Genomic DNA, 15854 nt, shown 5'->3' on the forward strand with positions numbered 1-15854 from the left:
TATATATATATACACTAAGGTAAATAATGTAAACAATATTTACTAGCAAAAACAAAGACACATGAAATTGAAATGTATCTTTTAAAATCAAGAACCTTGTGATCAACCTCCAATTTAATTTACACCTCATAACTGTTTGGACGAAACAACAGAGCAAGTATTAATAGCATACAATAAAATATAACCTTTCAAATATGTCAAAAAATAACGATGTCACACTAGACGTTCCGCTTTGTTCATTCAACCACCAAAATCATGCAAGAATTGCCCACCAACCATACTATTATTTCTTCCAAATTGTCCATTTTGTTCATCAAATCCACCAAAAATAACCCTTTCACTACTCGTATTATTGTCGATACCAAAACGTCTAGCTGCATTCATCGGAAATGGCTCCGATAAACCAATATTACCGGAGTTCTGATGAAGCCCTAACGTTAACGATACACCACCACCAACTCCAGTTGACAAATTTCCATAGGATAAATTTATTGAATCCGCGATTCCTCCAATATTATTGGGAATATTTGTTAACTCATTTCGAGTTCGTTTAGATGGAAGGTCTTCTAATCTTGATGTTGATGTAGATGGTGTTTTACTTTCACATGCATTTGAATTACTCATAGGAAAATGTTCAATTGGATTATTGTTATCGATGTTGTTGTTGTTGTTGTTGTTAGGTCCTTCTCTATGTGAAGAAGATTTATTATTACCTTCTCGAGTTTCAAGCATGTGAATCTCTTCTACCATAGGTTTCCAAAGTCTTACTCTCGCGTTGATGAACCAATTAGAAACCTAAGCATATATGTTATCATATTATTAATTCGATAAAATTATAACTAACATGTTATAACAAGTTAAAACTGTATTAATTAGTGTAAAAATATGTTTGAAAATGTACAAACCTGATTTCTTGAGAGTCCAGTTTGTTTGGCTAACATAACTTTATCAGTGTCCGTGGGGTAACTGCAATAACAAGTAATATGATTTTAATACTATTAAATCATCTAAAAGATATAATTGCAAATGAACTTTATATAATAAGTAAAATTAGCTAAGATATTATAACGGTTAATTATAGTCCAAAATGTGTGCCGGTATCTGTCCATGTAAGTTAAATCTTCTTTTGAAGAGAGTAGTGATACTTTTTCCGTTTTAATTGATGCGTTCTAGTAATTCTTGAATTTTATTTTTTAAACTAAAATGTATATATATGATATACTCTTTTCATCTCAAATCATTTTTTGGGAGTCAAACTATGTAAAACTTTGACCAATGCTTTAAAACACAGTTTTTCATCAAATTGCTATGAAAATTGCAACTTGTAATTTTTTCATATAGTTTTTTAAAATTTATATTTTAATTGTAATAGACGAAGTTGATTTAATCGAATTCAACTTTGAAGATTAATCAAGTTAACTATCCACGAAGTGAAACATGACAACTGATCTGGGACAGAGTGAGTACCAAAATATTCTTGTGTAGCCTTAAACATATTAAGTTAACCGTATTAGAGTTAAAACGTAACTATATGTAAATAATTGATTAAATAAAAGAAAGTAAGACACGTAAATTGATACTTACGGGTGAAGAAAATGGTCAAACAACCAAGCCCTAAGTACAGTGACAGCACGTTCAGGAAGCCCTCTTTGTGGTCTCCAAACAGGTTGAGTTTCTTGTCTTTGGCAATAAATTCCTTTGCCAGAAATTCCAACACCTCTTTCACAATTAATTTGACCATGTGAAGATTTGCTTGTTGTAAATTGAAGTTGGTCAATTATGGCATCTTTAAGGCATTTGAAGTGTTTTGACATAGTTTTTATAGCTATGTTTGCAAATGGTGCTGCATTTCCAAGTCCAGCAACTGATTCAAATGATGCCACAACCATTTGTAGTTGCTCATGATATTGCTTGTACTTATGGTATACCTAAAAAATAACCACAACTCGTCGTTAAAGATTTTAGCAACTCTGAATATAGTGATATTAAATCAATTGTTGCTAGAAGGAAAATTTGTTGTTATTGAATGTCCCTTTTGTTGTAGTGATCATAATTAAGTAAATATGTGTTGAATGTGAGTTATCAATATGAGATAACAGGTTGATTTCTCAGATCATTGTTCAACTAGTAGTTATTATTATAGAAAATTATATTTGCATTCTAACTTTAATTGTGCATAAGTAAACATTGATATACGTATACAAAATTGAACATAAGTAAGTTACATGAAAAACTCGCACGAGACACTCAAATTGAGAAAATATTATAATAGAATCTTGAATCCGTACATTTCAAAATCATATGCCTCGATACCAAAGTAACTAAATTTATTAGAAGGAATTCTAACCTTTATACATAAACAACAAATACCACTCCAGTATAATCCAACAAAGTAAAATTTGAGGAAAAAATTATATGTAAAACATAACTTTATGTAGAAAAATAGAAAAATCATTTTTGATAAAACCTTAAATCAAGAAACAAAACAATCCAATATAAAATTACCTTTTATACAATAAAAATATAAAATTAAATTATACTACTATATACAAGTTCAAAAAAACTACCAACAAACACAAAAGAAGCCATGGTTTCAATTTAAATTTTTTATTGCTGCACAAATATTTTATATCATACTTAAGCGCACTAATTCTAAAATTTATATTTTTCGTTTAAATTTAATTAAATTATATCACACACTAAAAAAAGAAAGAAAAGAGGAGTATTTAGAATTTTCTTATCTATAATTGAGTAGGACACTTTAATTAAGGCACCAATTTTTGTGCATATATTCCCTAAAATCACCTTTTCCCAAAAAGATAAATTAGTGATTTATAAGAACCTGTACGCCTATATCACATAGGCATCTAGCCTTATGTAGCCTTTAATTCAATAATAAATTACACTATAAAATATCACTTGGTATATCTAATATAGGTAACAAATATTTTTTTATTACTACCATTTTAACTAAAAAAGATTTATCACAAAATAATTACTCCCTACCTTTCTTTTTACTTATTCTAAACGTTGTACACCCCTTCGAAAATTACAGTTGAGAATATTAATAAATAAATAAAAAATACTTTTTTAATGATTTAAACTTTTAGATAAGATAATCATACACTATAACATGATATCAGAGCAGAATTGTACTAAACTATTAATTTTGACAATGGCCTACAAGAATGAATGATGTTTAAGAGAAATCAATTAACTTGTTTATTAAGTAAAAATATTCTAATAAATTATATTTTATATTTATAATTTCTTAACGAGCATGAAAAAAGTAAAGGCAATATTTGGAAGTAATATTAAATTGCTAAAAAGCTTCTAAATACCCAAAAAAATCTCATAGTGCATATTTGTACGGACATTAACGATAACTCATCACTTTAAAGAATCTCTTTTCTTTTAATTTTAACATATAGTAATTGCTAGAAAAAAGAAAAGCATTGGAGTTTTCATAGACAACAGCTGGATAAGAATCATAAGAAAAAAAGTGTAAAAAGTTAGGCAGTTGGATAATATATTTGGTTTGAATTTAAAAAATACTAATAAAATATAGTTTTATTAGTAAAATTAAAATTAAAAAAATATATAACTACTTCTTTTTGAAATATTTTGCTCAAAAAAATTTCAAAGTATGATGGCTATGCTTTTAAAACTAACCAAAAAGACTTGAGTAATTGCAAGCAAAGTCAATGGAGAAAAAAATGTGGTTCTATAATTAATGCAGAAACAAGCTAACTCTGAACTCTACTCCCTACCACACATTCAATAAAATTCAACTTTTTCCACAAAGAGAAAAAAATAAATCAAGCTAGGAAGAAAAATGTGAACATTAAAATTGAGTAATCGGTTGCATAAATCATTTCGTATTCACATATAGTTTAAAAGAAGAGTTACACACTAGACACTACAGCGGAGATCCATTATAAAAAAAATTGTGAATTACATGAAAATTTGTACGAAAATTTGTAAGAAAAATAAGTTTCCTACGAATTTCAAAATAATTTTATTATATAATTCACATTTTTTTATAGCGTGAAATATAGACCATTTATCCTAATTCAAATATTAATGTCTATATTCACAACTAAAACACATAATTTATATGTTTCACAAAAAACAACTTTTTCAATACTCAAAGCTTTACCTTTGATGTTATTAGCAATATCCTCCTAATTCAATTAGGTTTGACAAAAAACATCCTCATCAAACACGAAGTCTCAAGTTTAAATCTTAAAAATGAAAACTTAAAAAACATAAGATCATATTTCTCTTCTAATAATAATTAAATTTCAAAGCGAATATTAAATATCGAACTAAAAAAACATATTAGAAATACCAAAACTAAGAACCCTCATGACTATATGTATAAAAAGGAATAATAATTAATAAAAGCTACCTCGTCAAGCATTGAAATTAACCTTGATTTCTTTTTCCCAAATTGTTCATCTCCATTAGTAAAACCTTGTGGAGTATCCATCATCAAATTAGAAGCATCATCATTACTATCATCAACATAAATCCCTTTAGTAACATGACACAATTCATCCAACAAAATTTGTGCTGGTTTCAAAAACTTTGATCTCTTTAAAATTAAAGAGTACCCCGTAAAAGGTCCAAATGGTACACAACTAGTAGTCGTAGTAATACTCTTAGACGAAGACAAGTCATTATTATGAAGAGATGACAAAGACAAAGATAAATTACCTTGACCATTGCTATTACTATTACTATTATTATTATTATGATCAAGAAATCTTGGAATTTGAGATGTATATAGAAAAGGGTTGCCATTAATTTCTTGAAAAATTGATAAATCTGAAGATAAAACAATAGATGGATCATAAAGAGGGGGGATTTGACAATTACTATTATTATTTTCATCAAGTAAAACTCTAAGCTTATCTCTTCTACTTTGTTGTGGGACATGATAAGGTTCAAATCCTTCAGCCATTAAATTTTTTTTTAAAAAAAAAAAACAAGGCAAAAGAAAGATAACAAGACTCTTTATTTAAAAAAAATAAAATAAGAAAGGAAGATGAAATAAAAGAAAGATGTGAAAATGAATAATAGTAGTGAAGAGATGTGGGTGTGATTGGATGAAGTGAAAGGCTAGAAGTAGTGTTATTATTGGTATTAGGATTTATGACAATATATATACTGATATCTATCAGTTTTGAGGTGAGAGAGAAAGAGAAAAAGACAATCAAATCAAAGCTAGGTTGAGAGAAAATACTGTTACACTCACTCATATATTAGATTAGGGGGTAGTTGTGGAATGTGCACTTCATGTAGCATAGCTGCAAATAATGTAGTGACACTGTTGGGTTGGTTGCTAGCCATAAATCAGAAGAAAAAATAAAATTTTCATATTGATCTATTAAAATTATATGTCCATATTTTTTTTTAATATATGTTTTTATTTATTAGTCCATTTTAACAAATCAAGAAAGGATGATAATATTTTTTCTAAAATGCTCTTGTTTAATTCTAGAAAATTTCTAGTACTACTAAGTGGTAATGCATGCTTTTAGGAACCAAAAAATACGTTTATTATATTTGGGGAGTTACATAATCTTTTAAGTTAAGGATAAAATTGTAACTAACCTATGATAATAATTGGTGTCTTAATATGTGTGTCACTTTTAAAGTGGATAACTAAATAAGGATAGAGGTAGTATGTTTTAGTATGAGAAGAGTGTTATTCAAGTTATAGAATTTTGAATTGTTCATTAGGGGTGTGCACTATATCGATTAAATTGAAAAAGCAAATCAAATTAAATCGAATTCTAATTTGGATTGGTTTTTTAGATTTTTGGCTTGATTTTGGATTTATAATTTACTTTGTTTGAATTTTTGATTTGGCTTCTGATTTAGAAAAATGTAAATCGAAAAATGTATATATATATATATATATATATAATTAAGTTAGAGTTAACCATTTTTGTTCTTTTTTAGTTATTTTCATTATGATTTTAGTTTATTTTCTTATGTTTGGAGTTTGGACATCTATAATTGATATATTTTTATGTATTGTATTTTACGTTTTACTTGTGATTTATATTAAAAAGTATATTTATGAAATTCAATATTATATATATATTATTCTTTTTTAAATTGCAAATATTACTTTGTTATGTTTCTAAATATTGACATAATCGATTAACCAAATCAAATTTATTTTGGTTCGGATTGGGTTACTCTTCAAAACCAAAAACCAAAAACTCAAACCGAATAAAATAAAAGCAAACCGGAAAATCGAATGCACACCCCTATAGTATTCATTCAAAGAATAACTCAAATTTGGATAACAAATTATATTTTTTAAAAAAATTAAAATATTTATGATAATAGTATGATTTTCGTTCGCGAAAAAAATAAAACTTAAATAAGGTTTAAAAAAACGGGAAAAAAGTCTTAATACACATGAAGTTAAGTCAAATTATATTCGCACAACTTAATAACTTATGTTTTAACTTTTTATTTAATTATATTAATAAATTATTCAAAATTTAATGTTATTTTAAGTTGTTACATAATGCATTGAAGAACCATAAACAAGAATTAAAGTGTGAAATGTACTAATATATGAAATTATACCAAGAAAATTCTTTGGTCAAGGGATTGAAAAGAAACATAAATTAGACCTACCATTATAGGATTTATCTTAGATATCCACTAAAAACTCGAGTAATTTGAAGCTATAATTTTATAATCAAAGAGATTAACTCTATCGTACCTTATTCTTTGTAGTTTGAACTATTTCTTTTATGATTTTACTCAAATCTTGAAATCCTTTATAACTTGAGGAATGAACACATATTACAAAATGTTTAGTAAAATGAAAACTCAATATCTTGAACGGTTAATTATCTATCTAACAACTAAAGAACTATAACAAGAATTTTTTTCTTTAAAATATGTCTTTTTGTTAGCAATTGACGATGAAAGCACTCATCAAATAATAACTCTTTGTTGAGAAGAAATCTTCATTTCCACTATTTGTCACCTTTAATACCATAAATTGTGATGTTTTATACAGTTAATGTTGTGGTAAGATTGACTACTTGAGATATTATTATCGAAAGTGACATACATTTAATTCTCTATAATCATCTTAAATCAAGTCTTATTGTTGAATATTTCTCGTTACGAATTGACTTTCAAACATTTTCCAAAGACTATCCATTTCCCATTTTGTTTCGAAAATAAGCACGATTGGTTAAATAACCACATACGACTTAGTTCTCACCTTATTCTCTCTGTGACTCGACTCCAACCCAGTTGGATTCTATATTTGACAACAAGTGCTTTACGCTCCTTAATTGAAGTGTAGATTTGGGTATATCACACGAGTCCATTAGACCATTTCGCTTAATTTCAACAGTTTTACAACTTATGGGCTCTTATGTTTATTAGAAAACATGTTTCAACAAAACTTTTATCTCATATCATGATTTCATTTCACATGACCAAACGAACTGTAATGATCAATGTATTACCTAATCCCATCTAGGGATTTGCATTTAACTCACATGGCCAAACGGATCCTTAAGTCGTTCACATTTTCAATCACCATGTCAATAGGTTCTAGTACCATTATCCTTGATCGAAAAATTTTATAGGAACCCCTTGAGTTCGTCTATCACAATAATTTATGTGAGACTAATTTCAATACTATCATCATCGTATGTGATCTCTTTCTTTTAAGTCTTAAAAGTGTCAAGATCCCATCGAGTTAATTTTTTTTTTATATAATTCTCCACATTTTACATTATTCACTTCACCTTGAATGTGAACCTTTTTTTCTTCTTATTTTTTTTTATAAAATAAATAAATTTATGAATCAAATTTTAAATTCTAATATAAGTCAAATCCTACTTTTTAGTATGATTTTAGATTTGAAAGCAAAACTTCAACTTGAAGCTAAAAATTTGTTCAAACATCATAAACAAACACATATTTCAAATCAAAACTTTAAATTAGACCTCCAAATTACACGTTCAAACGCTTATTAATAATTGTATAATTCTTCTTCTATTCATTAGATAGTTACAAAACATCATGATAACTTCACTACATTTTAACTTGAGTAAATTACAAAGTCTCACCCATCATTGATGTTCCAACACATAAAAATATATAGATTCCAAAGAGACCAAAGTTTTTCAAACTACAAAACCTAGCATGTAATATTGTTGTATGGTGAAATTTGACCAAGTAAAACTTACCATTTTGTCATGTTTCCCCTATAAGGCAAGTGCTACCTTAGAAAGTTATCATTGGTGGGCATATCTTTCACTAACTAGCTTGGACAATTTTTTATTTTTTTTGTAAGTAGTGGAAAGGTACTCTCTTTTACTTATCTCATAAATGAAACCTCTAACTTTGGACATAAATTTGAATTTTGAGTGTTGCAAATAGTGAATTATATGTAGCACATAAAGAGAATGTGTCCTTTCATACTTGAGTATATATGCCTGTCCTTTATAATTTGGGACCTAGCTAGCCAATTACTTACTATTTTGAAAAAAAGAAAATAATTAAAGGAACATTTTGTGGTAATGAGAGTGAGATATGAGTAATTTTGTTTTTATGCTTTTGGGAAGAATATTTTTTGAAGATATACAGCTATTGTATAAGCTAAGAGTGGAATGTTAAAAAGTCACCTAACATTATGTTGTAATAATCCCAAATAAGTAAGAGGTTAGTAATGCAAAATAAATTCATGATCACTTAATAATTTTTTTTATTTAAATTCATCTCAAATGAAATTTAACAATATGAAGAATGAAAATTAAAAGAAACATTAGGTATATTTAAAGTACTCTATACTATTTTCTAGTATAGGATAAAAACATACAAATTTACAACGCACACCACATACAACTATCAAATATAATAAGAGATCATTCATTTCTTAAATATAGGTAAATCCATAAGTGAACGTTTAGACATAAAAATTGTGAAATTTGAAGAAAAGAAAATAGTATGTTTTTTAAAAATGATATTTGAAAATTATAATTATATTTTGACATGAAAACAATTTGGAATTGATTTTTGAATTTTTCGAGTGATTTGAAGTGAAAATTGTAAAACTTAACTTTATGAAGTTCTTTAAATTTCGCCAAAATTTTGAAATGTAACTTCAAAAATTAAATGTTGAGAAATTATAATAATTCCATGTGTAAATAATTTTGAAAATAATATTCCAAAAAAAGTAAAATATCTATAGCAAAACGGACACTTAAATTGTATTGACATTGGCATATAGACTAAGAAAATGACATTCGTCCTAACAAGGAGCCCACAACTAAGGAAATAATCAAAGGATCGTCATGTCTAAAGTCCTACATCAATTCAAATATGTGTGGCTCCATTATGATGGCGGTCGATGATATATGTAGTTGGTTCAGCTAAATTCAATATTTTCTATATGTAATACATGACGATAATATTGTTGTTGATCATGGTAATTGGTGGTATCAAATAATATTTGTGACGGAAGATTATGATAGTAACTAGTTATGGTGATTGTTGTTAATGATTGATGATCATAATTGTGATTGATGATAACGATTATAATTAAATGTACTAATAAACGATTGGGATGTTTATGGTTGATAGTCGTAGGGGGTGTTGATGATGGTGCGTGAAGTGATGGAAGCAGTGAAGATTAGTAAAGATATCTTAATGATATTAAAATTTAATAAATTTTTAAAAAAGTTAATAAAAGATATAAATGATTGAGATTTAGATTTTAGAGGAATGCATATTCTTATGGTAAGTTACAAGTACAAGTTGATAAAATAAAATAAAAAGTACAAGTTGATTTCGGTTAGTTTTTCAATCTTTTAGTTACCATTTATCTAAAGGTATGTTAGAAGGGATTCCAACAATTAAAATTCCTAAAATTATTCTTTTCCTCTTAGGATTTGGCTTCCTCCAAAGGCCAAATCAAAGAACAAAAAACAAAAAAGTGGTAATAAATGATTTGTCGTTTGTTGTGAGGTATAAGATATAATAATTATAGAACTAAAATCTATAACTATTTTATTCTTCGTTTGATTGGAGGTATTAAACCGTCCTTGAATTGTTTATCTCACTATTTATATCTTACTGATAGAACAAATTATCATATATACATGGTGGACTAACTTATCTCAAGACTAATTTCGAAATAATTAATCCTTGGGTAACTTATTCGGGACCAAACAATTTGACTAATTATTATGTATTTAGTCTATTTTTTAAAAATAAACATCTCTTTATTTTTGGACAATTTTTTAGTTCAACTTTATACATAACATACTTAAAGTCATATAATTAAAAGATATTTTGATTTATTCTACATATCACTAATTTAACATCAAAAATTAACTAAGATATTGTATTAAATTAAAAAAAGATAAATAATTTAAAACGAAGGGAGTAAGTTGATATAAACTCTCCCTTGGTACTACCTTTTAATTTAGTGACAATTCAAGTAGACTCAACTCATGACAATGGCATGAGCTACCTTTTTAAGGTACTTGTTTGTTTTTGTTTAGTTTCTGACTTCTCATGTTAACTCTTTTGTTTGGATTCTGTTCCTCACCAAATATAATTGTGCTTCTTTGGTCTTACCTTACTTGATTTGTCACTCTCACCAACTAGGTAAATTCAGAGTTAATAGTTTAAAAATATCGATCTAGGTTTACAAAGCTTTAAAAGATTGATCAAAATTGATGAGAGATGATAACATCTTTTGAAATTGATCAAGATAGATGACAATATCTTTTCCTTATTATTGGTAGGACAATCTTCTTTCATCTTATTCACTTCGGTTAAAATATAAGTAGGAATACCACAAGAAAACTGTGAATTATATGACGATTTTTCCGAGGATTAGTATGAAAATTCGTAGGAAAGCAAATTTTCGTACTAATTTTCAGAAAAATCCTCATTTAATTCACAGTTTACTTGTAGTGGAAGAATTTCATATCTCTAACTATCAAATTTTCCGGCTACCTACATTATACTATTTCTATTAAATATATTATGTTACTATTCATTTAAAACTAATATCAGTACAAAACGAATTGTTTAGGCTTTGAAACTTTAGTATTATATATATGATTGAAACATTCTTTTATTTGTAATTAATAACGATCGAAGTCTAAATATTTCTATAATGTTAGTGTTATAGTGTAATATGATCCAAACGATTGTTAAAAAATAGAAATCATAATTTGTTATTACATTTCTATATGTTATTAAGTAAAATAAATTTTACCAAATTAATTATTATAGAATAATATGACATTTTAAAAAAAACAAAACATTAAAATTATCAAATCAAAATTTTTAATATCATACTACTCCAAATAATATTAAAATGAAAACGGTCAAACTGTGTCAAAGTACTTGTTGGTCAAAAGATTGGTTAATGTCTTAATGATTCCCATGTACCTTACACGCAGCGAATAATTGACAAAAATGTACTAATAATTCATATGCAAAGTTGGAGTATAAATGTTTTTTTTCTAGAACTTATTTAATTTTTTTTATATATATATATATATATATAAATAAATAAACTTGAAAGTAAAATGAAAAAAATAATTTTGTAAATATTTTAAATTATTAACAATTTTAAAATTATTTCTCTATTTGACTAGCTGAACTTAATACATCTCCGATCTTGTAACAACAGTGAAATACACCTGTTAATTCTCATATAATTTAAGAAGTTTTCAACACTCCTCTCAGCTTTTTATTAAAAATTTCATCTTCTATGGAATTTGTTAACATGTCATGTAACATGTTATAATTCGAAAAGTGTTTTAAATTTAATTTTGTTAACAGATTTCATATAAACTAAGACGGAACGTGGGAGAATAAGGGCCCGTGTTGGATGGGCTTAATAAAAGCAGCTTTAAAAAAGTACTTTTGAAAGTGCTGAAACTTATTTTTAAAATAAGAAGTTATGCGTTTGGATAAAAGTGCTGAAGTTGCTATGCCGAACGTGAAAAGGGAAAAATGGAAGAAAGAGATGTTAGGATTATGTGGGTAATTTGGAGATTGTATAAAAATATTAAGGGCAAAAAGATAAAAATGTGGTCAACTTAAAACAACTTATAAGCTAAAAAAAAAAGCACCCCTACCCCAACTTTTAACTTTTGGCTTAAAATAAGTTTTTTTTTTAATTTAAAATAAGTTATTTTGAGTATTGCCAAAAAGTTAAATAAATCAAAAATCAACTTTTAAGTCAATTTGATCAGCTTTTAAGCTGAACCAAACAGGCTCTAAGTGATAAATAAAAGTAAGAAAGAAAAAGCTAGAAATGGCTGAAACACTGAAAAGAGAAAAAGAAAAAAGTGACGGCAAAATCGGGGGGTTATTTGTACTATTTTTTGCAGTGTGTATTCCCCCGTGAGTTTTTGTTATCTACCTCTGTGCTATCTTATTCTACAGTAACTTAAAAGTAGGTCCCATTTTTATTAATTCTTTTAGTATTTTGATGATTTTTTTTTTAAAAAGAAATGCTAATATGATGTAATTATTGATTAAAAAAATCATTAAGTTCTTATTGTTAAAAATTATCTTTACTATAGTGATAATTTATCGAAGACAATGCTTTACTACAAAGTAGAATTAGAGTGCATATAAATATAGTGAAAAAAATGTATATAGTAATTATGATTTGATAACATAAATAGTTGTTAATTTTAGGATTGCTTGGTCGGACGTAATTAATTTTATGTACTATTAATATCTTATATAATGCGTTAGCTATAAACTGATATTATGTTATGTATAAGTAATTTATTATAAACTATATTATTATCAATATAAAGTTTATAATACATATATTAGCATAAATAAAGATTAATTGACTTCTAAAATCTTTTTCTCATTATTTATCAAGGCTAATTTTATCAATAAATATTTTTTTTGACAAACAATATATTGCATACAGTTTTAATATAGGAGACATGTAAGTTCTTTTTGGATCGTGGAAACTCATGGAGATCGATCCTATACGATTCGATGCAATCTTATTTAATTTTTGAACAAAAAAATAAGGATAATTTATTAATTTTTTCAAAGAAGAAATAGTCTTCTTCTTTGATAGGAAAACGACTCGATTTGAGGTTATTTCGAGTTGGTCGAGAAACTTAGCATATTTCGCTAAAAGATTAAGGTATACATATATATATACCTTAATCTTTTAAAATCAAACAATATATATAAAAATATAATCTAATTATATTACATTATTCATATTTAACATTATTCTTATACACTCGAATAATAAATTCAGACTTTAATCATGAACCAGGCCTATGATTTTGATGGAAGCTTTTAACACTAAACTAGGTATAGTAGGTACTATAAATATTAGAGAAGATCCATATAGATAGATGCACTAATTAATAGTATGACTATACAATTACACAAACGTACGTGCGCATGACGACGATGCAACTACTAAAAATATCAAATGAATCTATTGGAAATCTCAAAATAATTATGACAATGTCATAAGTAATAAGCTGTATTTTATAAGTTGAATAGTTAAAAGTATTTAAATTTTAATTTTTAATTTATTTTGTGCCTTTTTAATTGAAGAGGAAGTGTTTAAAGATTTTCTGAAATTATTTTATAGAAAAAAAAAGTTAAAAGTTACTTAAAATAAATCCATTGAAGTATCATTAAGAAAAAATAATAATTTAATTTTATGATCTTAAATATAGATATATACTCCTTTTATTTTAATTAATTTATTTATTTTTAATTTGACATATAGTTTAAATAAATAAAAAAGAATTTTGAATTTTATGATCTTATACTATAGATATGTAAAATATATTAAAATATTTTTTTTTAATTTTACAATCTTAAATAAATCATGTAAAAGTTAAAAATTAAAAAATTGCTAAAACAAAACTGATCCCATTTTAAACAGATTTAAAAATAATGAAAAAATAAATTTCAACGAAAGATAGACTAATATTTCAAAACACATTAATTTTATGGTCTTAAATATACCAGATAAAATGTTAGAGTCAATTGGTCGGTATATTTTATAGAACATACAGAAAAAGAAAGCACAATATACAAATAAGAGGAGTAATATTATTACATCCCAAATTGAAAACATTCTTCATCTCAATTTTATGCTACACATTTTTCTAAATTTATTTTTAAATTTGTTTATCATAAATTTTACAAAAAAATAATTATGCATAATTAAATTATACCACGATAATTGAAATGAAAATAATAATAATTGTTAGGCTTTTGATCATGTGATATTATATCACGATATAAAATCGAGAGATGGGATCAATGTTTGGACATGTGATTTCATGTTGATTCTATGATAGAAGTTCTCATATTCTCCAAACACCATGATATGTAAATTACATATTATGATTTGAGATTTTTTTTTATATAAAAAATCTTTTTATATAATCATATCATGTCTTTTTAAATTTATTGATTTGATCAATATAAAATTTATCATTACTTTAAATCAACTCTTATTTTATCTAATTTATTACTATCACTTTAATGTTTAGTAAAAAAATTAATTTTCATTTATATTGAGTGAATAGGATTGTCCACAATGGTTTTGTAATAATTTATCATGAGATTTTATAAATTTTTAATAATTTGCTAAGATTGAATAAATGATTGAAACTATTTCAACAGATTTACAACTTATGAGATTCTTATGTAAATGAAAAAATATACAACATAAAAACTCCATATCGTATGTCCAAACAAAATTTCAATTCTATTTGATAATTTTATTTTATAATTTCATATTGTATGACCAAACGGATCCTAAATGTATGGTATCAGATCATACGTAATCCATGGTTGAGCAACTAGTTCAACATTTTTTATTTATGTGTATAGTTTACGTTAAAATCTCAATGAAATTCGAATTGCACACTATAATGTTCATTTTAAAATGACACTTTTGATATAATTTTTTTTCATATTCAAAATTTACACTCACAACTTTTAATTAAAAATGAAACGATCTACTGTTACACCAACCCATGTTCGATGGTTCACCATTATGAGTTGTGTAGTAGTAGTAATTAAATAGGGCCAGAAGACAGCTTAATATATTAATTAGTACAACAGAGAGCACGTGCTACTATTTCAACTTCCCCTTTTGCTTAAATTTTCCTACTATATTGTTTTATTTTTATTTTTAATTTAAACTATTAATTTTGATGATAAAATTTCAATCTTCGAAAATGAATTAAACGTCATGAAATATTTCAATTTATAAGATATTATATTTTATCTAATCACGTACATTAAACAACCGTAACTTTGATTTATTAAGAAATAAGATATTATAATTCGATTTTGATTTTGATTTTAATTGATTTTTAATAAAATAAGAATTTTTGGTATAATTGTATCAACTTATCATTTTTTTTACTAGATCTTTCACGCAAATTTTAAATTTTAAATTTTGAAAATGATCAATTTCATACTTTTAGATAATCTACTAGGAGTAGTATTTATTTGTAATGAACTTCGGTGATAGGGTTTACTTCTTAAATAATGATGTGACAAATCAATATGAACGCATTTTAAAAGTAAGTTATTTTTTGAAAAATTAACGTTTAGATGGAATATTTTTGAATCATTAATTATTACATTATGACCTAATTGTTTTATTTGTTCAAATATAGTAAGTTTGAACATTAATTATCGTATTATGACCTAATTGTTTTATTTGTTCAAATATCGTAAGATCGTATGTTAGTGAACCAATTTTTTTATTAAGTTTTAAAATACACTCATTTGAGAATATATTAGATATGGAG

The 15854-nt window shown here is 25.8% G+C and overlaps 1 protein-coding gene across 1 annotated transcript; it reads right to left on the reverse strand.

The window, feature by feature from the left end:
* Positions 1-62: 62 nt before the first annotated feature.
* On the reverse strand, positions 63-4966 carry LOC107029364 (BEL1-like homeodomain protein 9). The gene is made up of 4 exons (XM_015230763.2): positions 4412-4966; positions 1585-1928; positions 906-966; positions 63-795 (listed from the first exon to the last, which is right to left on the reverse strand). The coding sequence occupies exons 1-4, from the start codon at positions 4964-4966 to the stop codon at positions 241-243; spliced, it is 1515 nt and encodes a 504-aa protein (XP_015086249.1). The 3' UTR covers positions 63-240.
* Positions 4967-15854: the final 10888 nt, after the last annotated feature.

The sequence above is a fragment of the Solanum pennellii genome, chromosome 9 (genome assembly GCF_001406875.1).
Source record: "Solanum pennellii chromosome 9, SPENNV200".
Classification (NCBI taxonomy): domain Eukaryota; kingdom Viridiplantae; phylum Streptophyta; class Magnoliopsida; order Solanales; family Solanaceae; genus Solanum; species Solanum pennellii.

What these genes read in the sequence shown, in the direction of transcription:
- LOC107029364 (XM_015230763.2), bottom strand. Translation starts at nt 4,966, where the DNA reads ATGGCTGAAGGATTTGAACCTTATCATGTCCCACAACAAAGTAGAAGA. An exon ending in TAATTTCAATGCTTGACGAG is followed by an intron (nt 1,929 to 4,411) that starts GTAGCTTTTATT and finishes GTTATTTTTTAG; the next exon opens with GTATACCATAAGTACAAGCA. An exon ending in TTTGACCATTTTCTTCACCC is followed by an intron (nt 967 to 1,584) that starts GTAAGTATCAAT and finishes TTGTTATTGCAG; the next exon opens with TTACCCCACGGACACTGATA.